The sequence below is a fragment of the Pleurodeles waltl genome, chromosome 7 (assembly GCF_031143425.1).
Source record: "Pleurodeles waltl isolate 20211129_DDA chromosome 7, aPleWal1.hap1.20221129, whole genome shotgun sequence".
Classification (NCBI taxonomy): domain Eukaryota; kingdom Metazoa; phylum Chordata; class Amphibia; order Caudata; family Salamandridae; genus Pleurodeles; species Pleurodeles waltl.
This window is the reverse complement of record NC_090446.1, coordinates 1,404,688,807-1,404,713,671: the sequence shown is the minus strand read 5'-3', so window position 1 is coordinate 1,404,713,671 and position 24,865 is coordinate 1,404,688,807. Positions and strand designations below refer to the sequence as shown.

The 24,865-nt window shown below is 43.7% G+C and overlaps 1 protein-coding gene across 2 annotated transcripts in view; it reads right to left on the bottom strand.

Moving 5' to 3' along the window:
- LOC138246411 (H-2 class I histocompatibility antigen, alpha chain-like) overlaps positions 1-24,865 on the bottom strand; it is a 318,745-nt gene that overhangs the window by 68,765 nt on the left and 225,115 nt on the right. For both annotated transcript variants that reach the window (XM_069201007.1, XM_069201006.1), the window contains exons 4-5: positions 21,402-21,503; positions 9,406-9,681 (exon numbers count right to left, since the gene is read on the bottom strand). In XM_069201007.1, the coding sequence (XP_069057108.1) occupies positions 9,406-9,681; positions 21,402-21,503 (378 nt within the window). The remainder of the gene's footprint in view (positions 1-9,405; positions 9,682-21,401; positions 21,504-24,865) is intronic.

Sequence of the window (24,865 nt, the reverse complement as noted above, 5' to 3'; positions counted from 1 at the left end):
TGAAAAAAACGAAATTTTCACTGTATTTTGGCCAATTTCTTGGCCTCCTTCAAGGGAACCCACAAAGTCTGGGTACCTCTAGAATCCCTAGGATGTTGGAAAAAAAGGACGCAAATTTGGCTTGGTTAGCTTATGTGGACAAAAAGTTATGAGGGCCTAAGCGCGAACTGCCCCAAATAGGCAAAAAAAGGCCCGGCACAGGAGGGGGAAAAGGCCTGGCAGCGAAGGGGTTAAAGAGAGAGATGAGTGTTTTTGTCTGAGTGAGTATTTAAACATTCCAGGTGAAATCCAACAGACACCTCACCATACCTGATTTAAAGCTCCTGTAGCTAACTATTTAATAAATTATATATTAATTAGATGGGTTGTAACACCCCAAACACCTCACTTACAACTACACCCCTGCATCTCACCTGAAGCCGATAAAGCCAAGTCCCAGAGGAAGACTGCTACTGCATCATCTACCTGTCCTTCGCAGCGGACACTGTCTTCACACCTCCCTGATAAAGACAGCCTTTACTGTCAACAAGATGTATAGTGCGTCTCTTTTCCCTAAAAAACTCTAGACTGCAATTTGCTTTGCCTTCTAACCTTTCTTAGTGAAGCTCATAGAAGTAGATGTTAGGGAGTTAGGTTCTAGATTAAAATTTAACCATGTTAGAGATGTTCATTTTAATATTGTTGTTTACAACCTGCTTGTTTGCTGTTTTTATAACCTTCTGTGTAGTTTTAGATGTCCTGAGAAACAGGTTGTTACTCTAATAATAAATACTTTTTTCTTAAAAGTGTTCATTCTTCTTTGTACAGTGTGTGTGATAGTGTGAATAACAAAATAAGTTTGTTGGTATACCAACGGTGCCCTTGATCCTTACATAGGGTTGTTTAGTAACCCAAAAGTGATAACTCAATTTCAATAACACATTGAGTAGAATTCTGTGGTTCACCAATAACCTGTCTTTCGCAATCATTATTGGTGCATTGAACCAAGTTCACCCGTATCACCGCTGGGTGGGAAAGCACACCTTGTAGGACTACATCGGAGTTGTAGTTTAATCAACACAGTTAGCAAACCAGCCCTTCCAGGTGAAGAACAGGAGTCTAGTGAAGTACACAGCAGGCTGCAGCAGCAGGCAGTTCTCTGAGAGTCCTTCCACAGGTCCAAAAAGTCAACTGAAGAGTTGGTGTAAGGACCCTATTTTGTGGTACCTTCTTTGAAGTAGAAGTTTCTAGAGGTTTCTCTTTGAGGTGCTTGGAATTACCTGACTCCCTTGTTCTGGCTCAAAACTGGCTGTAGGTCTAATGCAGTGGTGACAATCCCTTTGTGTGAAGGCAGAGCTAAGCCTATTCAGTTGCAAATGGGACAGTGCCCAGCCCCGCTTCTCCGGCAGAAGGCCCATTCAGGCACACCTAATCCTTATACTATGTGACTATTTGGGAGGAATTCACAAAGTATAATTGCCAACAACACTCAAACATGGGGCCTAAGACAGGTTGCAGGCACAAATAGGCAGAGGGCAGGAACGTGCCAACTTTCTAAAAATGTGGTATTTTCAAAACTGTAATTTAAAATTCAACATTTCCATTAAAGAGGATTTTATTTACAATGTCAGAGATACTGTCGTAACATTGCTTTAGCTAGTATACAAGCACATTATTTAGCCTTTTTTAGCTGTTTTTATTAAATTATCCATTGTTCCTATTTGTAGAATTTTTTTATTCTTTTCTTGCTTGACATATTCACTCTGTGCTTTCTCCAAGGCTGACTATGATAAGCTTATTAGTTATTGCTGGCACAAAGCGTTCATCATGTCCCCAACTCTTATGCACAGATATATACGTGATGTCATGTCAGGGCAGTTTCTCAGAACATCTGATGTTTTATTATAAAACACCTCACTGCCCCCTTTACGTTAGAGGGGATTTCAAGCCAGTTGCAATTGAATGCTGCATGCCAACTTTGTAGTTTCTGCTGAGATCTGACACCTCCTCTGCCTATATGTGGGAGGACTCTCAGTAGACCAACAGATCTCCTAGGCCTACCTAGACCCTACCTTAGGGTTGATTTATATGCAATAAAAGGAGAGTTGAAGGCTTGGCAAGGGCGTTATACTGTCAAGTCGAATCAGCACTTTAAAACTGCATTCAGGTTGCAGTGTCAGGCCTGGGACATGTTTTAAGGGGCTACTTCAGTGGATGGCACAATATGTGCTGCATGCTCACTATGAGCATTTAATTTACGGGACCTGACAATGTTTAGGGTAGTAAGCACATGCATGCTAGCACTGATTAGCAGTGGTAAAGTCCACAGAGGCCTAAGGCCAACAAAAACTAATTTCAGCCAAAATGGAGGGAACAGCCAAAATGTGTGGGGGAAGACCACCCTAAGGCTGACAGGAGACTAGCTTTACCAATGTCACAGTCCTGCCATCGTCAAATAAAGGGCTTCAGGAAATGTGGCTTACTATGGCCCACTATGTCACCCCTTGGGAGCCAGAATTAGAATCCAGGTTGACTTTCTCTACAACCTTCAGACACTGCCATCCTGCCTATGGTTATTGACATTGACAACAGAGCTCTTGGATGTTAAAACCGAAACCACCAGAGGTGTTTGCTCTTGGGTTCAAAAGTAACACTTTTATTTATGTGCTGTAACTCGCCCCGGTGTTGCCTTTAACATGCAAGACTTTTATTGTGCAGAACCTGCTTTGACTTTATTCAAGTTCCAAATTTTCTTTAGTAAGTAAAATTGCTATGTGACTAGGGCTAGTATCTCCATGACAGCCAGCCTACCAGAGGTGAGGGAACATAACCTGAAGTTTGCACTTCTTGCTGGAGGAGCTGATAGATTGCCTAGAAGTCTAGTAATCTACCTGCCTGCTTTCCTGGAGAAAGTGCTTAGCCCTCCAATAGGAGAGACTGTTTAAGAAGGGAAGCTCAACATGTTCCTGGCATCAGAAATACTGAAAGGGGAACAAAGTCAGGAGTCAATCCATGTCATGAAGGGTCTTCCAGTTTCTCTGAATGGTTCCAAAAGTGAATTAAGTCAAGACATTCAATTTAAGAGCAAGATTGATTTATCTGGCTTCACTGCCATATGACAATAAGAGACTGATGTGCCACAGCCTAACTCTGGGGCTGCCATAGAAATGGAGTCATTGTGGCCACAAATGCAAAAGCTCAGATCTGTCCGGTAGGCCGCAACTGTTAAAGACAGACATCTATTGGAGAATCAGCCAAGGAGCTTCTGAAACCAAGCCTCCAAATGCATCCAGTCTGCAACGCTACACCCTTTGAACACAAGCAAATTTTTTTCAGGCCTGTTTCATTAATGTGGATCCAGCAGCCCTTGTGCCGAGTGAGACTGTATTTATGGTCCTCGCTGCTGAAGTAGCAAGTTGGAAGAATGCAGCTGCCAATGCAGTTAGGAACTATAGACTTTGCCTGTGTGAACTCAAAGCAGCATGAACCAGTGAACTGATCTATGCATTCGGCACTTAATCAGTGACTATGCCCATACTTCATAAGAGGGACTGTGGACATTAGGAGAACTCCTAGAGCTCAGAGAAGATGCCGTAGGGGGTGTAGTGTTTCACTGAGATTTGTAGATGAGATTACAACCCAGCCACTGTACTTCAGTTTGAATTTTGCAGTATTTAATTTTGCTGTGAGAATAAATTACTCTTGATTTACTAAAAAAAGCATGGGGCTGGACAGTGTACGGTGTATATTGGGTGACTGTTGAGTTCTGCACTTGTGTGCTCAGAATGTTTTCTTTCAGCAATAGGGAAGATGTACGGTATGTATGAATATATTATATTTATATTCCTATAATCTGCATTCGGCCAATATGTTTGTGTTTGCAATTATAGTATTAATAATCACAATAAAGATAAATATTTTTAAAAGTGTTGGTTTCTGGTTTTGAAGGTTATGCGTTTCAGAACTTGTGATAATATAGCTGGACATATGAATACTTCATCAAATCTACTTCAAAACTCCTCTAAGATGTTAAGATTAATATGATGAACAGATAGGCTTGGGTAGCAGTCATTAAAGTATCAACCTTTTTTCAGAAAGTGTTTACCTTCTTTTGTTACCTAACATTGACTGCCCTAATCAGGGAAAGGTAACTGGGGACTGGTGGAGAAGCTGAGTCAGTCACTGTGAGATAAGAAAGCAATAGAATTGGTTTAGGTCAGGCTGCTTTGCTGCCGATTGAATTCTTTGCATGTCTATGAGGCATGGCGTGGGTGATGTTGGTCAGCCAGTACCATGTTCTGCTGTGAAAAGCTCTGTTTTAGGGCTATATTAAGAACATGTATTTTCTATTGTATGTGTTAACTCTATTTATTATTGGAGGGATTACGTTCCAGAATCCAGGTTGAGAGGTTGTATCAAAACGCTCTTCTCCTATAAGTATTCCGCTTTTTAAGCAGAATGTGTTGATTTCCGACTTCAAACTTTGGAAAGTAAACACATTGGCCTACCCTAAATCAAGTGGCAGGACCTAAGATAACTAACCAACGCCTCCTAAGCCCCACTGGAATTATCCAATAAGATAGTGTTGGTATTTCATTGAGGAAGCAAAACCTTAAATGACCAAACATTTGGGCGTCTTCCCGTCATCAGAGTCCCACCAGACAGAAACGCAAAAGGATGGAGCGCTTGCAGGACACAGACTGTTTAGATCTCATAGATAGCCAGAATAATCACACTCCTTTACTTATTCAACTTCATGATGATTTTTCTGAGAACACTTCAAATGTTTCTTCGTTAATACCACAAGTACCACAAAACTGGGTTCAGAGGGAAAAATAGTTTTATTGTTAGTCCATGGGACACAGAAAGTGGCCTGTTGACAGACTGCATACATTTCATTTTATTTGCATGCAGAAAATATAAGAGTTGCTGGCTCGACTATACACGTTGACTTTGTAGTCTGAACAGCGGCTGTATAAAATCAGTGATGCACTAATTGCTAAAAATCAAACTACAAAGTAACTAACAAGAGGATAATAAATACAAGTTTGGAGTATCAACTGCATTATCCGTTCCATAGAGGCAATGCATAGATGCTTACTTTAAAGCATCACATATTTGTAAATTGGATTATGCAGGAGATATAGTGGGCCCACTGTTCCTGACACTTTTTTTAAAGTAACTAGAAACTGTAATGACAATGTCATTACCGACCACATAGTTATATTTAGTCCTATTTAATAATTACTTGTCGAAGATAGCTGCAAAGGCAACTGACAAAAAAACTGACTGAATCAATTCTATTGTTTTTTTTTTAAGAAATAGTTTTTCTTCCTTCTGTTAGGATCATGGAATGAAGTGTCCCAAATTATACTGTGCTGGTGACTTGCATAAGGGGCCCTGCATAAGGGGCCTTGTATTTTAGGGAAGATCACCCTAAATACCAGATGATCTTTAGGTGTTCTAGTAGAGTTAATTGAACTGAACAGGAATTAGTAATTCCAGAATGCACTTATTTTTTTGTATGAAAACTCAAGGCAGAAAAAGAGGTGATCTGATAGCATGGAGCTTTGTGGTAACCCTATATCTAGTTCTGCTACACTGCCATGGCTTTGTATGAGTGAGCGCATTGCCGTTGAATGATAAACAGCTTCATCTAGACTTTGAAAGGATTTAGCCATCACTTCAGGTAAACTTAAAGGAGCATTTGTGAAGTACTTGGCAGCTCCATAATGAGTCTCCCAAGTCGTATCTTGACCCTTGGTATAACGGCTCCTAGTATTATGGAGTGGCGTTCTGCACCATGTGATCAAAATTAAGTTGGAAATAATCAAACATTCCTTTTGACTACTATTGGGACCTTCAGACTTTTGAGGTTGTGCTTCTATAGTGCATTTTTCCAATTGCACTTAAGCTAGGTTTAGCTCTACCTTGCATAATGAGATGCGTGCCAATTGTGTTCTACCTGGTAGTTAGTAATCCACACTTGGCACAATAGTGCATACTCCCAGCTGTTGGGTAAATAGTGATGCTTCTCTGCTATTTGTATTGCTACTGGTCAGATTGTGTACCCTGTCCAATACTTAGCCAGTCACCAAGAGAATGAGAACGTTTTTTTTGTTATTTGAATAGTTACTGGCCAAACAGTACATACTTTCTACTATGGTGGGGTAAATAATGAGGTGTCTTTGATATTTGCAAGACTCTCATTCAAATAGCATAAAATGTCTGCTATTTAGCCAACAGTCAGGTAAATAGTGCTGTTTCTTTGTTATTTGCAAGGCAACCTGCTAAAGAGTAATTAATTTCTGTCCAGCAATCAGGTAAATAATTACGTTGTTTTGCTGTTTACACAGCCACAGGCCAAATTGCACATAATGTCTGCTATTTTGCCAGCAGCCAGATAAAAAGTTACGTTTCTTTGGAAATGTCCACAGCCGCTGATCGAAGAGTGCATATTGTTTGCTAGTTAGCCATTGGCCAGTTAAATAGTGAAGTTTCTTGGAAATGTGTTTGATCACTGGGCAGACAGTACACAATATCTGCTATTTAGCCACATGTCAGTTAAAAGGTATAGTTTCTTTGTTATTTGCATTTCTGCCAGCCATACAATCAGTGACATTATGAACCCCCTAATTTAGCAACTAAAGTGGGGGTTGTCACTGGGCCCCATGGCCTGGTAAAATCTCCCTCTAAAACATTTTTGTTTCAGTTTTAGGGCTGACCATGTTGTAATCTCTCTGTGGGCTTCTAACCACACCAATGTCACGCCCGTTACTTTCATTAGTTTGTGGGTTTGCCTTTGAAAAAACGATTGATTCCATTTGTGAAAGGCATGCATCCGTCCTTCCTTTTCCGGTGTCTAGCCGTCCTCGAGTGCGCCGGCAAACTACTGAAAAAATACAATTCTCCATGTTATCAGCTAGTTTCTGGGCTACTTTATCTTTTCATTTCATGGCCAGCACGATCTCTCTGGGCAAAAGTCGAGCGCTTTGCATGACATCGACTCTGTTCCATGGACAATTGCACTTTTGCTGGTTACATGGATAATTGCACTTTTGGCAGTAACATGGATAATTGCACTTTTGCCGATAAATTTCACTGCAAGCGAACCTCTGTTTCCTTTTCTGTGTCTCCTTCACACTCATGGCGACCATCAGCTCTCATATGTGAAACTGTTTTACTTTTCATTATTTAACAATGTGGCAAGAAATGTCCGGTTAAGAGTTTACAATGCTAATATCTCTAACGCGAGCAAACGCGAGACCCGTTGCATTGCAAATGCTTGTTGGATGTTGCAGTCATTCACCACCAGCTCTAGAAAAATAAATACATTTAAAAATGTATAAATTTTACTTGGTGTACCTAATATAATCATAATTACTATTATAATTATTGTCAATTTATATAATCACATTTACTGTAATTGTAGTTTTTAATGATAAAATTCACAACAATAAAAATTGTGAAAAAAATCTATTTACATCAACGTATCTTAAGCGTGGAGTGGCAACTCACAAAAGGCAAAGAATTATGACTTGTTATCACATATTATCCATCTCTTGGTACCCATACCTTGCCAATAAATCATATTTGAACCTATCCCCCCAAATGGTACTGATAACGTGGTTGACTCTAGGTCTAAGAGGCGTCATGAAGTATATCTGGACCAATATGCAAACATTTGGTCACTTTGTACATGTCCAGGAATAGCCGCCATGTTAGACAGATGGGCTAGGTACAGCTAGTTTTATGTGAGGAGTGACAAGACAGCAAAGACATGTATTGTGGACTCTCATCATGTGGGGTGACCTAAGGGACTGTAGAAGAAATTAAGTTATTGATATTATTGCCTATTTAACAGTTGTACAAAAAAAGCAGCTTTTGGTATTGTTCTTGTAGCCTAAATTAAACAAATAAAATATACAGAATCAATGAGTTGCTTTAATGTCATGAAATAAAGCTGCCTTAAAATTGTTGGTCCCCGTAGTGGGTGAAGATCAATATTGTAATCCTTGGATTTATATATTGTGATACTCACACCTGTGGAAGTCAAAGATGGTGGCCATTTATGCACGCAGTCTTTGGTCTTTGTCTAAGTGTTCTTTCAAACTGGCAACACCACAACACCCACTGAAGCCACTTTACATTTTAAGCCTCTACAAAACTACTCTTTGGATTTAATAAAACATATTCATATTGCTACTTTAACAGAAAAGTACACATTCTGTTCAAGTGAAATTTCCACAGTATTACAAAAAAGGTTTGTTGTGCATTCCAGTGGAAAAGAAGGTCTTTTAAAAAGCAAAAATGTTCACATAGGATTTTTTCTATTTTCACTGACCACCTACACATAATTCCACTTCATTTTTACTGCTGATAATTTGGTTATGTCATCAAGTTGCATTTATTTTACACACTACAAATGGTTTGTAAGGAATTTCTCTGTCTGAGTGAAATGTGTTGCCCGCCAATAAATGTATACAATTACAATTAGTCTGTTTTCTGGATTGTTTAGAAATAGAATACTAAAATGTCTACTGTTTAATACTAGGAATATTGCCTTGTTAGTTCAGATCATGTTTTGTCTAGCAAAGGCATAGAGAAATCTGCAGAGCCATATCATCTAGGCCTGGGTGGAGTTCATGGAGTCGTATTCTGTGGAATTGTGCGGAGTAAAAAAAAAACTCAGTGGAATTCCGCCTTAGTTGGAGTTCCATGACCCGCAGAGTCCTGAATGCGCCTGATCGCGGAAGCACTAAGCAGGGTCGGGCCTGGTCAGTGCAGTGCACACAGGGGAGGGCGGTACACAAGAGGTCTGAAATTGCAGCTTTCTTTAGCTATGCCCAAGGCCCTGGCCTGAATTCAGGCCAGGGCCGTAGCCAGCGAAGGCTCTCATGCCTCTTGTACACCAGCCTTCCACTGCACACTGGACAGGCTGGTGCAAAAGAGGCCTGAAACAGCAGCTTTAGCCCTGGCCTGTATTCCTCGTTTCCTCGTCGTCCGATGGCAACGAGTCTGCAGCGGCTGCCTCTCTCTGGCCTCTGCTTCAGTGCATGCTGCAGCCCAGTTCTTTTCAGTTTTTACACTTATTTCAGTAATATGGATTTGTGATGATATTAGGGGTGTGCAGGGAGCTCTGCTCAGCTGGCGGGGCTAGCGGAGTTTTTGGGCTGAGTCCACACTCCATGCAGAGCATGGAGTTCCAAAAACTCTGTTAACTCCGCCAGTGGAGCAGAGCTCCCTGCACACCCATCACAAGTCCATATTACTGAAATAAGTGTACAAACTGAAAAGAATCAATCAATTATATATGTGGGTACACAAAATACAGCACAGCTCAATTCATAATATTACTCCACGATATAAAAAAAGATTTTTTATCTGTTATTTCCCTACAAAGTGACCAGTTCACCAATTACTTACTATAGGTGATGACCCTGTTTAGTCCACTGCCTTCATGGGTTATGGTGCAAGTATAAGTGTTCTGGTCTTCTGAATCAATTGTAATGGATTTATTAACACGGTATGTACTGTCTTCATTTCTCACGATTCCAGAATCTTCAGCTTCATCTGTGATATTTAGCCCGTCTCTTTCCCAGGTCATATTTATTCGATCCGGAAAGAAGCCTGAGGCAAAGCACACGACCGTGACTGTCCCATCTTCGTTCTTTATACTGGTCACGTTTGTTACTGCAGGATCTGAAAAGAGAATAGTAAAGAATTATTTATATGGTAAGGAAGTCAGTAAATTGGTTGCTATATACGAAATTGGGTATTAAAATGGAAACATTCCAAACTTGGCACAGAAACATTAAAAAATAAAATTTGAGGACTGGGCCTCTGGGATCCAAGGAGTCTCTTGGATTCTAGGAGCCCCACTTGGGGTCACAGGGCCATGTAGATAGAAACAGTGTTTCCATATGACTATATAGAATATCACAACCTGACAAAAATATTGTGTCCCAGCTATCACTTCCAAAAGTATTGCTACATAGGAGTTAATAATAGAAAATGTACAGAAAATGGCACAATATTTCTGTAAACGATATTTAGGACACAATGTGGCAGATTTATGGAAAGTGGCACTGCACCGAGTACAGTGCCACTTTCCCTGCACCCCTTAGCACCCCCCTACTGCCACCATATGTGCACCGTATTAAAAATACGGTGCACCATGGCGCAGGGTAGGGGGCAATAGTGTCATTTTTCATTACGCTATTGATGTACTCTGCAGGAGTAGCACCAAAATATTGGTGCTACTCCTGCAGAGTACATAGGGGCCCATTATAAATAACGGAAGCCCCCTTTTAACGCCTGCTCTGAGCAGTTAAACGGTAGCCAAAATGTCTCTACTAACCGAAAGGCGAGGAATGTTTCTAGATGTTTGTTGCTTTTCAAACTATTATTCTGCCCAAATTCGGCCAAATTTCAATTGAGCAAAAGAGCATTATCCAGAGGCCATGCACATTATGGCGGTCATTCTGACCCTGGCGGTCAAAGACCGCCAGGGCGGAGGACCGCGGGAGCACCGCCGACAGGCCGGCGGTGCTCCAATGGGGATTCCGACCGCGGCGGTAAAGCCGCGGTCGGACCGGCACCACTGGCGGGCTCCCGCCAGTGTACCGCCGCCCCATTGAATCCTCCAAGGCGGCGCAGCTTGCTGCGCCGCCGAGGGGATTCCGACCCCCCCTACCGCCATCCAGATCCCGGCGGTCCGACCGCCGGGATCCGGATGGCGGTAGGGGGGGTCGCGGGGCCCCTGGGGGCCCCTGCAGTTCCCATGCCACTGGCATGGGCATTGCAGGGGCCCCCGTAAGAGGGCCCCTACATGTATTTCACTGTCTGCTGCGCAGACAGTGAAATACGCGACGGGTGCAACTGCACCCGTCGCACAGCTTCCACTCCGCCGGCTCGATTCCGAGCCGGCTTCATCGTGGAAGCCTCTTTCCCGCTGGGCTGGCGGGCGGCCTGAAGGCGACCGCCCGCCAGCCCAGCGGGAAAGTCAGAATTACCGCCGCGGTCTTTCGACCGCGGAACGGTAACCTGACGGCGGGACTTTGGCGGGCGGCCTCCGCCGCCCGCCAAGGTCAGAATGAGGGCCTATGTTCGTAGGGGTGTAGCTTTGACGGGAGGGTGCATGTTTGGGGCGTGACACCCCAATAAATACATTCTTGGCTTGGTAGTTGGGTCTAGGTGCCCAGAATCAGGTCCACAATCTCTGTGTTGGGTTTTCTCGTTCTGAGCTAATAATAAAAGAAAAAAGAGTGAACTTTTGTGTAAATGACAGAGGCAGAGAGAGTAAAAGAGACAGAGATAACCACTTGGTGGCTGAACTTAAACATTTGAAATAACATAACCTATAATCGTTACCAGCTTCCCTGCTTGTCCAAATTGTGTGATACTAGGCAAATATTTGTATGTTCATGACGCCTACTTTTTCTCTTATATTTGATTTAATTGAATGCAATGGTTCTCTATCTACAAAACGAATCTAAACTATGTTTAGGGTTTACTTGCCTACTAACTTGCCTGTTAGTTCACCAATGGCACTGTCGTTGGGGGCAATTCATGAATGTTTCTAGAATCACTTTTTACAAGGTGTTAGAGTTTCTCGCTCTTAGGGCTGGGTACAACTATGGTCCATGATTTTGTAGGTTCGAGGGTGGATTACTTGAATCTCTTTTTACGTAGCCCTTCCAAAGAAACTCATAAACAAATTCAATTCGTGCAGAATTAGGCAGCCAGGCTTCACCTTCGCAGACATTTCTCATCTAAGCTAAATTGAAGGACCTTCACTGGATACTGATAGAAAAGAAGATTCACTTCAAGGCGCACATTCAGAGATCCATCAATCTTTCTAGTCCACGAAGTTGTCAAACATTTTTAAAATTCACTCCCCGATCAGACCTCTCACAGCCATCAATACCTTCTCTATTCTGTCTCCAAAATTTTGTACAATACTGAGAGAAGGGTGTTCAGCAGCAGTTGAAGGAGCAAAATTATTAAACACTCTTCATCCGACGTTTTGTGTGTCAGCTAATTGTACCCCATTTTTTGAAAATCTTATAACCTGGCTTTTTTCTGATAAATAATTTCCTCAGCGCTTTAATTCTCAGTCAATTCATCTGTTCTCACCCTTTTGTTATGTATTTGTTTAGATTATAGTGCCTTGAAACACTTTCTTGAGTATTAGCTGCATTCTACAAATCATAAATCAAACCAAATGCAGTGATACAGTCAGATGTACCAAGGTGAAAGAATTCCACATGTTAAAGAAATACACTTTTTTGAATTCTGAAGAGAATGTATCATATGTTTACAATTTGTTTGTTGCACGATGTACATGACAAACATTTTCATGTCTTGGCTTGTGCACAGACTCTTGGAGCCTAGCCAGACCCATGGCTTAGCTCTGCCTCGACCTACCCTATTTAAATCAATCAATTGAATCAGTTGACTTGTAGAGCGGGCCTTGTCACCCCTGAGGGTATCCAGGTGCTGGTGGGGTCAGGATCTCAATCAAAGAGCCAGGTTTTCAGCATTCTACGGAACTGCTGTAGAGTAGGTAAGGGCCAGGGGAAGGCCGTTCCATGCTTTGCTTGCCTGGTAGGAGGAGTGTCCTCCCGCTCTACTCTGTTGTATGTGAGGAGTATGGGCCAGCGCAATGGAGATGGAGCTGAGGTGCCTGGAAGGTTTGTAGAATCTTAGGTGGTGGTTGATGTAGGTGGGTTCAGAGTCGTGCAGGGCCTTGAATGCGTAGATGAGGAGCTTGAACTGGCATCTCTTCTGAACCATGAGCCAGTGGAATTTTATGAGGTGGAGGGTGATGTGGGTACGACAAGGGAGATCTAGGATGAGTCTTGCTCCAGAGTTATGGGTGATTAGTATTTTTATAATGTGGTGGGCCTCGATTCCACATAGAGGGTGTTTCCGTAGTCCAATCGACTGGTGACGAAGGCTTGGGTGATGGTGCATGTCACATTTTAGGGAAGTCACTTGAAAATCTTTCCTAACATACGCAGGATGAAGAAGCAGGAGAATGACACTGTGTTGACTTGGGACCTTATGGTGAGTATGCTGTCCAAGATAATACAGAGGCTCCTGGCATGCTCATCTAGGGTTGGACGGGCTCTAGTTCTGTCGGCACCAGGAGGCATCCCAGGAGGAGTTGTCTCTGCCTAAGATTAAGACTTCTGTCTTGCCTGTGTTGAATTTGAGGCAGTTATCCTTCATCCAATTGGTGACCCTGGTCATACATTGGTGGAAGTTGGTCCTGGTGGCAGTGGAATTTTCAGAAAGGGAGAGGATGAGTTGTGTGTCATTGGCATAGGATATAACATTGAACATGCAGGATCTGACTGTGTTGGCAAGGGGGGATATGTAGATGTTGAGCAGGGTGGGCCTAAGTGATGAGCCTTGAAGGACTCTGCAGATGATTGGTTTGGGTTTGGAGGTGTATGGTGGAAAGTGGACTCAGTGTGTTCTGTCGGTGAGGAAGGAGGCGATCTATCTGTTGCCAGTTCCTTGGATGCCTATGTCGTGAATTCCAGTGATGAGCATGTGGTGGTTGACGGTGTTAAAGGCCACTGAGAGATATAGGAGGATAAGGGTGCCTGCCTGTCCTTTGTTGAAGAAGGCCTGGATGTCATCTGTGGTCGTGGGAGCCATCCAAAAGGTGCTTGTGTTACAGGTAGAAGGTGAGTTGTTGGTTGTTGGCTTTTTTGATGACTGGCCAGTAAAGGGAGCAGGGAGATGAGTCAGTAGTGTCTGAGTTCTTGGGGTCTACTGAAGGTTTCTTCAGTAGGGGTTTGATTTCCACGTGCTTCCAGTCTTCTGGAAGGTGGCAGAATCCAGTGAGGTGTTGAGTAGGATGGAAAGTTCGAGGCTGATCCTGGATGCTCCTTGGTTCAAGATGTGTTGGGACCATGGGTTAGATGGGGCCCTTGAGTTGATGGATGCCATGATGGTGATGGTGTCCTGAAAGGTGAGGTGATTCCAGGTGGTTAGGTTTGGGATGGTCATGTGAGTTGAGGTATTGCCATTGAACAAGTCTTTGGGCTTGAGTTGGGGGTTGAAGTTTCTGTAAATTTTGTTGCAGAAGAAATCTGTGAGGTTGTCGCGTAGGTCCTGAGAGGGTGAGATGTTGCTTGTCACCATGTAGAGGCTTGTGAATTCCTTGACTATGCAGAATAGTTCCTTGTCATTGAGGTTAGCTATTATGCACAATGCCAGGGATATTCTCTTTGTCTCGTGTAGTTGGCAGTGGTATAGGTTGGGTGGTGATTTGTAGGTAGTCCTGTTGGCCGGGTTTTTGTTGATGTTCCACCTTCTCTTGCGGTGCTTGCAGTGGTGTAGGCTGTCCTTAGTTCCTCTGTGCACTAGCTGGCTTGCTTGGTGGACCTTCTGTGTTTCTTGCTTTTTATAGGGATGACGATGACTGCACAGTCAGTGATCCAGATGTTGAAGCATCTCAAATCCTGGTTCACATTGTTGTGGTTTTTAGGCAGGTTGAGAGCAAGTGTTTTGGTCCATTCACTCTCTGAGGTCTTGTTCCAGCTGCGACGTGTGGTGTGTGGTTGCATCAAGGGGGCCTGGGTGTTGTAATGATGAGGTGGGAGATTGAATGGATGGTCCATGTGATTTCGGTGGTGTGGCTCTATTTGATGCAGTCGTTGGAGATGAATATGTGGTTCAGTGTGTGTCCTGTGATGTTTGTGGGTTCGTGAATGAGTTGTGTGAGGCCAAAGTTGTCCAGGCTGTTGAGGAGGGTGGCAGAGTTGGGGTCAGTTATGTCGTTAAAGTGGAAGTTTAGGTGTTCCACTTCTGGGATGGTGTTGTCCATGGTGGTGGTGCATTTGATGGAGTCTCTGTGGATGACGGCAATTACTCTGCCTGACTTGTTGATGCAGATACTGTGGGTGATCTGTATCCTGCTGGTATGGCAGTGATGATGTCAGGGGCTGACACAGGGTTGAGCCAGGTTTCGGTGAGGAAGACAATGTCAAACGCAAGAGTGTTGATAAAGTCCTAGATCTCGGGATGCGGGCATGTGTGCTATGGCAGATGAAGTGGCAGAGGGTGAAGGTGAAAGGCCCTACCCTGAAGTGTGGTGCCGCATGGTGGCAATCTTCGTGGCGGTGTCTCGAATCGAGGGCATGGAGGGCGGTTGAAGTGTAGCTGTGGGTGGCAGTTGGAACAGGATCTCTGGTGCTGACAACAGTCCAGGTGCAGATGAGCTTGCCTTTGGTATGCTATAGGTGCACCCACTGCACAGCTACCAATAAGTAGTTACTGGGAAGTGGACAGGGTGCTAGGAGGTGGTGCGTGGGGCTGGCAAAAAGGTGAGAAGGAGAGAGGGAGATGGAAAGAGGCATGTGATGAGTTTGGGATGGGGAGGCTGCAAGAGAAAGGAGCAGGAAAAGGGCAAAAGGGGCAGCAGCAAAAGCAGACTAAAAGGACCTAAAGATGGCAGAAGAAAGCAAAAAGTGAAGGATAAAAGAGGAGAATGAAGCAATAGGGAAAAGACTGAAGTGCAAAGTGAAAAAAATGGATGGAAAACGGGTGAGAACAAAAGCAAAAAAGGGCAGGAAAGACAGCGGTGGGAGGCTCTAGAAGGGAGTGGTGCTGAGGCAGCAAGAGGAAGAAGAATGCAGCAGAGGAGAGAGGGTATGGAAGAACGCAGTTCCTGGAGCTGATATTGGATCAACAGAGGTAGGTGGTGAACTGGGCCTGGGCATCTGCTCAGTGGGGCCGACCTGCGGCCATCATTAAGTATTTCCTGGGTGATAGGAGGAGTGCTAGGAGGTGATGGACTGGGCTGGCAAAAAAAAGCAGGAAGGAGAGGTGGAGGCGGTAGGTGGCACGGGAGGAGGGGGTAGATGGAGGCAGCAGGAGAAAGGAGCAGGAAAAGGGCAAAATGGGGAAGCAGCAAAAATAGTCTAAAAGGGCCCAAAGAGGGCTGAAGAAAAGCAAAAAGAGAGCAAAAAGAATGGCGGAATATGGTGAGAATTAAGCAATAGGGAAAAGACTGAAGTGAAGAGTGAGAAAAATGGACGGGAAACGGGTGAGAGCAGCAGCAAAAAGGGCAGGAAAGAGGGCAGGAAGAGGCTCGAGAAGAGAATGGCGCAGGAAGAGGAAAAAGAATGCAGCAAAGGAGAGAGGGCCAATAGAGCTCGGTGGAGAGCTGGGCCTGGGCACCATGCTGGGCAAATGCTCATTGTGATTGTTAGTGGAACAACAAGCAAACACAAGGATATCGTCCTAGAAGACAGGCACCCCTGCATGCTCCCATATAGCCCATCTTTCTGTAGAAACAAGTACTATTCAGTGTTATAAAAGTAGCTAATTGTCTAAAGTCTGTAGTAAACTCAACTTGGCAAATGACTGCTTTTTGATGCAATGTAGTAAAGTACCTTGCACCCTCCAAAACAACCAACAACTCCTGAATTCTAGGCAAAGCTTGGCAATTGACCAGAATCTTTTTATTTACTGAATGAAGATCACAACACAATATTATCGAGCCAGACCTTTTTTGCACTAAAGCACTTGATTAAAGACATTGAGATGAGTCTACTAACTCAGTTACCCCTTCAGAACACCATTCTTGCAAGTAAGGTTTACATCTTTCCTGACACTCATTGGAACACTCCTTAGTTTAGATTTGACTGGTAATATACCCTTCTGCCCCGTTGCCCAATTCCTTACCAGACACATATTGATGAGAATTCCAAAACTCTCAATATAAGGATATTCTATACTCATGTGATTTGGTGCATCAATAGCAATCCAAATTGGAAGCTTCACAGTGGTGCCTGGAAATCAATTATGTCTAAGGCAAACAAAGAATATTGGAAAATGAATCACTGGTATTGTGAGGAGCAAATAACTATGACCTAAACACAGTATAGTAATATTAAATATAACCATTACACACTTCTACTGGAAAACATAGGACAATTGTGGGAAACTGTAGAATGAATTTTCATAGTAGAACATGGACTGCTTAGGTAAGCTCAGACAGGCTGGGAATGACTGCTCTGGGCCCCAGGCATTTTTGCCCTTAGGGCAGCTGAAAAAATGGCACAAAGAAATCTAGGAGATTTCTTTGCGTCACTTTTTCTGCACTTTTAATGCCTGCTCAGAGCAGGCATTAAAAGTGGGCACACCATTTTTTTAAATGGGACCCTTTGTAAAATCGTGGTGGTAAACCAGAACTTTACATCAATAGCGTAAAAAATGTTGATGCTATTGCCCCCTACCCTGCGCCATATCTTAGATATGGTGCACACATGGTGGCGGTAGGGGGGTGCTAAGGGGTGCAAGGAAAGTGGCGAAGCACTGGGTGCAGCGACGCTTTCCTTAAATCTGCCCCTAAACATTTACAAAATCAGTGTTTGTTTCAAAACAAATGTAATGAAAAAATGTGTAAAAGTGACTCAAATCATAAACTTAGAAACATCCACGCCCCCACAACTGCCCTATGATGAGGCTGTTAGTAAACCAAGAGGGAAGCGTTATACGGTTCCTACAGCAGTCAGTTGTCTTTTGCCACCTTTATGTTGACTAGGGTGTTACTATAGATGGAGTAATATAACAGTCTTTTTGCTTTTGTGCAGCACACACCCTGCTCTGATGTATTTAAAGGTGCTCTGATGTAATGTTGAAGGAAAGGTAGGCACTGTGAAAAAAAGATAATTTGCTAGGATCACACAAAATGTGGATGTCGCAATTGATGCAATGTTTCCTGGTTTCACGTTGTACAATTCAGCTCAGAACATATCTGCTTCTCTTTCCCTTTATAGATCAAAGCTTAATTGTGAGTAGATGGGTTCTGCCCATCTAATCCGCCCCGATTCTTTGCTTTTTGATCACCTGGTTTCTGACATTTTACTGTGGGGGAGACTCATAACCTGTGACTCACCCACTGTAAACTCACACTCAGTGACTGCACCTGTCTACCGCCAGTGCCTGTCTTTTAATGTAAAGCTGCTGTGACACAGCAAGGGTAAGAGGGAGTTGGCTGGTTACACTGAACACTTTTGCACACACGTATACACAGGCGATGAGGCCAGCACATGGGAGATTCCTGATGTGCACAGCCTTGTAACTGCCCATAGGTAGCATGGTGTAAAGAGGACTTTGCAGAATTGAGTATTGAACTGGGGTAGGCCTCATAATGTTGGTGCACACTCATAGGGAAAGTCAGTGTGGTTTACTGTCTTGTCCGCAGTGACACTCCATTATACATCTGTGGGATGGCTGTCTTAGAGTGCAGCTTCACTTCCCATAGCCTTCAAAGAGATATCTGTACACCATCCAGGAATGTCATATTTCTGTGACTCAGCTCAGCTCAGGATCAGAGCCCAGGCCTTTTGCCACCCTTCTGGGCTGGGTTGACTACATTTCTCTCCAGCTGCAGGAACAAAGGCCTTTCTGCGCAAAAGGAGCAATTAACAGGGCATAACTCCTGAAGAGGAAAGGGGTGGCGGGAAATGCTTTACATCAATCAGCCAACTGTCACATTATGCCAGGGATGGGCCTGCCCAAGCCCACTAAACAAAAGATGGAGACCAGACCTCTGGGTCCAATCCAGGAGGGGGCTCCCTTTAAAGATTTGCTTGGGAAGGCCCTGGCAATGAGGTAAGCGAGGAGTGTAGCTGAGGCCGCCCCCACCCCAGAGCAGATGTGGCAAGTGACTCCTGGGTGACACCATTTTGAAATGTGTCAAGTCTGTGCAGGAAGGTTGGGAAAGGGCTGAAGAGATGATTTAGCACCCCAGGATAGGCCAAACGTGCATCCCTGCTGGAACCTCCCACCTCCACTTAAAAGGTCTTGTGCAGGGGTTTATGGTCTCTCTTGGTTGTGCTTTTCTGCTGGACATTGGGACTGGAGGCAGCCACAATGGACAGTTGAAAGGAAGAATGCCTGAAGGCCATTTGGATTAAGTACTTTGACTTTAATTGACCCCAGGACAAGTGGGACTCTCCCCAGGATCAGGGAAGCTGGTCCACTTACACTGCCTGAGGACTAGTTGGGGAAAAGGCTGAGCTCTGCACCAAGGAGGAGAGAGGCTCAGAGGAAAAAGAAGGAAAAAGGCTGGACCAGGGAGCCATTGAAGCCAGCTTCCTGCTAAGATCATCGCCTTTGAGGCCAGGAGGGCTAAACAAAGTGCTCGAGGTGGCTAGGGCTAGCCACCAGGAGCAAACCAAGACTAGAACCAAATAAAACAGCGCAACCGAGCCTGAGATATCAGCCCAAGAAGGATTATGACCTTTGACCCATAGCGCAATCCCGGAGCAGGTGAAGCTCTGCTGCCAGTTGATTTAATCCTCCCGGGTGGGCCAGGACCTTGGGGTCACTGCGAGGAGACAATACTCGAAAATAAACCGGGAGAAGGCGTGCATTGACCCCCTTCCCTGATGCTTCCGTGGGCCTGGGGACCCCATCCCCCAGGACTGTTTTATAATTGGGGGCCCTGGACCTCATCTCTGCACCCCCAAACATGGAGAAGCACTGCTTCCCCCGCATCCCAATAAGGCAGAGAGCGGCCCAGGACCCTATCCCTGGCCCTGGGAAGAACAAGTGGAAAGGGAGCACCACCACACTCTCCCTGCATGTTTGGCCCATCCTCCTCCATGGCCCATGTCTATGAGAGTGGGAGGCCACCATGAGTCACTGCGCCATGCCCGCAGAAATGGCAGAGCAAAAGAAACCTGTGGGCTCCTGCAGCATCACAAGGGAGTACTACCATATGGGGAGCATGTGGGACAGCCAGGAATGGGCTTCCTGGGCTGCCTTCCAACAAAAACAGAGCGTGGGGTGTCTGGGTGGAACAGGGCACCCCCACAAAAGGAAGAAGCTGTGCAGCTGTGAGCAGCAGAACAAGAAAAAGTAAACTAAGAAAGATGTGGCTCTCCCCTGCTCAGAGGGAGAGCCGCTATAAGATATGCATGTGCTTGCGATAGAGCGCCCCATAATTAATAGCTGGTCCTGATTTTGTTTTTAGTGGTGGCTCCAGGACTGTGGGGTCACGACAAACAAGGTTGAAAAGTTCAAAGGGAGCTGCTGTAGCAGCGCATCCTCCCCCCAAAAAAGGATTTGAGAATTGCCCACCACAAGTTGGGTGGGAGTAAGAAAGAATGACTCATCAGGATTTCTTACACATTTTTAGGCACTCCCCAGACTGCAGCATGTGCTCTTCAGTTACGAGTGCAGTACCCTCAAGGGGCAAAGTCTATGGCTACCGTTCCTGTTGCCTGATGGTGGTTAACAAAAGTGTACATAGTATGCAGCACCCTCTAGAGGCAAAGTCTATGATTACAGATATTGCAATCAAAATGTTATACTTTCTAGGGGTTATGTTTTAATAGCATTTTTCATGTTGCAGGTTTATTATAGGTACACAGACCATTCAGACATGAATATATTTTTGCTTTATTGAAATACTGATGCTGACAGTCCCTCCTGATCAAAGTATATATGCTTTATTGCCAGTATTAAGTGCATACATCTATGCCTATATTCACTTATTCCATTTAAGTACAAGATAATGTTTTGACATATTGGAGGTTCAGAAGTAATTGCACAATGTCACCAAGAGGCAATTCCATCAGCCTTATGTACATTTGTAAATAACCATGTAGTATTGATTAGTGTGTGTATAAATGTACTTTTCCTTTCACAAAACAGAAGGCACAGACTGGACAATCATTTATTGAGTGTTATTATTCCATGCCCACAAATGAGGGTTACTAGCCCACACCACCTTCCTTCAGTAGGCCTTGGACTGCTCTGCTTCGCTACTTTGAGAGAGTCAAGCGCTACAGTGAGGTGCTTGGTTCTCAGTGGAGGACAAGTGTGGACCTATTACTTATGCAGGCCACACAACTAATTGCCCGGTTTCATTAATTTTTCGTGTTTAATTCTTTGAGGTGCTAAATCAGTGCACTGTCTTAAATGTATGCAGACTGTGCATGTTTCACAAGGACTGGTGGTGGTAGTGTTTGGGGAAAGTGATGCCTTAACATAGAAGGTAAAATGAAAACTAGAGCACCCACCTTTGGGGATTCCATTGAGACCATTTGCTCCATGTAGCTAAAAGTGTTTTCACTGTCATCCATTCATGAATTAATTCATCAACCCACTTCTCACCCATCCCACCATTCATTCGTTGAGCCACGCAGGCATGTCTCCACCAGGACTACTAATACTTCCATTGAATGTTCTAGCAGGCATTACCAATAAGAAACCTAAGGTAGCTATGTAACAATACCCTTATACAGATTTGATAAAACAAACGCCAAATATACCAAGTTTATGTGTTTATTATGAACATATTTGTGATAAGCAAATAGAAAACTTAGGGTGCATTTAAAACCATAAAATAAAAGTGAGTGTGCAGTAATAAGATGGAAGGTTACCTGGGATGAGGCAATCCGTCTTGTTCAAATGTGTTATTAAATCATCAAAAGTTAGGTTCTTTAGCAAGTCAAATGCTGAACAATCAGGCCAGTTCTCTTCTTCTGGAGACATTTGCGGATAGCGAATGAGAAAGGAGAAAGCAGAAAGAACGTGGATTAGAGAAGGACGACTAAGAGAGATACATGAGATAGCCTCACAGGTGTCATTTCAACACACCATTTCACAAACTATTCGTATATGAAGACTAAATGTGATCACAGGAGATCATATCATGGCACTATTTTCCCCAATGGAATGTATTTGTACTTTTTTTTTATACACTATTTTTTCATATCTCGACCTGGTGGTACATTAAAAAAAAGTGTTTGCTCACAGTTAACCATCTGCTAAAACAAGTAAAAGCTATCTAGCATGTCTTGTCTATTATTTATAAAGGTCTGTTTCATTGTTTTGATGTCTGTGTTTATGTGCACTATTATGTGCTCAGTCTGTGCTGCCTTTGTGAAGAAGCGTCCCATTCTGTGCTCAGTCTGTACTATCTTTTATATGAAGGATCATGTGTTCCATTCTGTGCGCACTAAGAGTCTGTGTCATGGGGAAAGTTCTATTTCTGATTTTCAAGATAAATCTTCTTGGAGAGACAGCTGGAGTCTTCTCTTAATAGCCTGAGGCTCAAATTATTCATTCTTCCTGTGGGGTGTATAAGTGGATGCCTAACATGAGAACAGCTTGATTGTAAATGGATACAATCTTAACCTACATTGAAGCTGCAACCTCATGTTCCTCACTTGAGGACAACAATATTGTAATGTTACACCCATACACTGATTTAGCTTATCTATAAGCTACTAGTAGGTAGTGTAGATATGCACTCAGTGTATGGAAGCTAAATGTCACCTGTGGTGTGCAGCATGTATTGTGTCATTCATAGACACGTTGTCAGGCTTGCCATGTGTAGCCTGATTGCAGTAGTCTAAAAACCTGCTGTAAAACCTGGTAAAATAACTCTTTTTGACAGACGAGAAACATGTTTTTTAAATATTACTATTCATCCTTAAGTATACCTTACTACCCACTAAGTCGGGTGCCTAATATGTGAAATTAAAGTTGGCCTGTCACTACAGTGGCTTACTTAGCATGGCTGTAGCCAAAGCCTAGAAAATGTTAAAGTCGAGTTTATAAACTTTAATCTTTAACTTTTGACAGGAACCAGCTACAAAATAAATTCAAAGGCTGCTTTAACTATTTATTAGACAACACATTTAATGGTAAAGTCTGATTTTGAAGAGATATTTAGGGAACGTTAGTTTTTACCTGACTGATCCTCCATTAGTCTGTATTAGCATTAGCCTACCAACGCCTGGCCTGCCAGTGGATTACCCTAATGAGGTATGAAAATTGTTCCCAGAGGAGAAGCAGGTGTGCATAGGTGTTTTTCTTACCCATGCAAAAAGGTCAGATAGGATGGACCCAGGAACTTTGTTAACTTGTAAAAAGCCTGCCCTTCACAAGTAAAAGTAAGGTCAGGCTTGGGGAATGCAAACATTTGTTCCCTTACACAGGTTGGCTCCAAACCCAGTGGAAAGAAAACTACCCCAAGAACCAGTTCTGAGTAACCACAAAGGAGGGGTCTTCTCATTTCCTTGGGCACACTTCTGGGCAACATAGGCTCTGCACAAGGGGGAAGGAGTTTTTCCACATTTGATTTTAGAAGAAAGGTGCACTTTATGATTGTTTGCAGTAGAACAAACAAGAACTGCTGAAAGCATGAGTAAAGCTAACTTTTGGAACTTTTACCTCATTCCTCGGGAGGAGCCAGGAGTCACTCCCACCCACTAGTTAGTGTCACCTATAAATGTGGCACCTCGGGAAACCCTCCTCACACAGCTTTTGGGACCTGTTGAAGATGAGAAGAGGACTGCTTTGTGTGACCTGCCCCTGAAGGACTAGACTTGCTCTCTCTATGACCCAGGGACACAACAAGCTGCAAGAGGCCTAATCCCTGAAGTGATCAGTTAACCAGTAGCAACTGTCCTGGACACTGTGACAGGACCAGTCTAAATCTCTTGTAGTTTCATCCTTTGCTTGCCTGTAGACTGTTGTATCTCTTTCTATTAGAAAGTATGACGTTTAGACATGTGCAGAAGTGTTAGCAGCATGTCCACCTCCTATCTAGGCTGAAAACATTTTAGTTGTTTATATTATAGCCTCTGCCCAGTTAATATGAACGCTTACAGTGAAAGCTAAAACATCTACATATGATTCAAGATGACACACTTATTGACATACTCACGGAACACTCGGACCAAAGATTACAAGGTCCACAACTTGCAGCTGCAATGTGGTGGGGCAAGAGGAGGAGCAACATGACCCCTGTACTTTTAGAGCTCTGATTTTTCCTTTGGGACGGGCCCTGGTGCAGCCCAGGTGAAGACCAGGCCAAGAGTGGTTCTTTCTGCGTCTGTCCACAGCCACCTGGGCTGGCCCCCCCTCTTTGGTTATTGGTCTTAAAAAATGTATCTTAAATGGTATTAATGGAGAAAAGCACGCTTTCAGAGGGGGGGTGTAAATGAGGTAAGACCTACAAAGACTGAGGGATTTCTAAATTGTGCCATTGGGATGATTTCAAAGGAAATAGAAATTGCTTAAAGGTATCTGTCTTTGTCAACAGATACCCTTCCAACTAATGTGACTGCGTTCACGGTCTCAGCTACTCTTCATGTCTTTACAACTGTAGCACAGAATCCTTTAAAGTGCCCATTAGCCTCCATTCCCTGCTTGGGTCGTCTACCTCAAACTCTGGGCCCACTGTAAAGCAGCAGAAAAAGTCAGGAAAGGTATGGCCTAGAAAGCTCCAAGAACCTTTACTCCCACCACCAGAGAATGCCTCCTTGTACCCTTGTTTGATATAAATGCTATAACAGACATGCTATGTGGCAGAATTAAATCTCTTATGGAGGAGATTCCAAAGCCAATATATGAATGCTTTTGGGCCTTTGATGTGGAGCTCAGAAGCTTGGTAATAAAATGACGGAATTTCACACTGGGCTTAACAGTGCCAGCTCACAAGGAGTATCTCTGTCAGCACCTAATGTTATAAACACTGTCCAACCTGACTGGGAACCCCCTTATCCCATAAGTGGCCATGATAATGCCTTGTCAGGAAGCGCTTGACCTTATTCCCAGAGAGAGAGTCATTGTCTTAGTTCGAAAGTCAGGGAAACATCAGCATGGAGAAAGTGTATTGTCTGCAGGTGTCCCTGCTGTTAATCTCCCTCCTCAGCATGCCCCATGTGACAGTTCTCTTGGATGTTCCCTCCTCCCAGCTTTGGAATCAACTGAGCAATTAAAGCACAAAGGTCATTAGTTACAAGAAATGATGCCAAGCTGCGCTGCAAAATGTTTATCGCCCTGTAACAACAAATCCTCCGGCCATGCTTGTGCCGTATTTAGAAAACGGTAC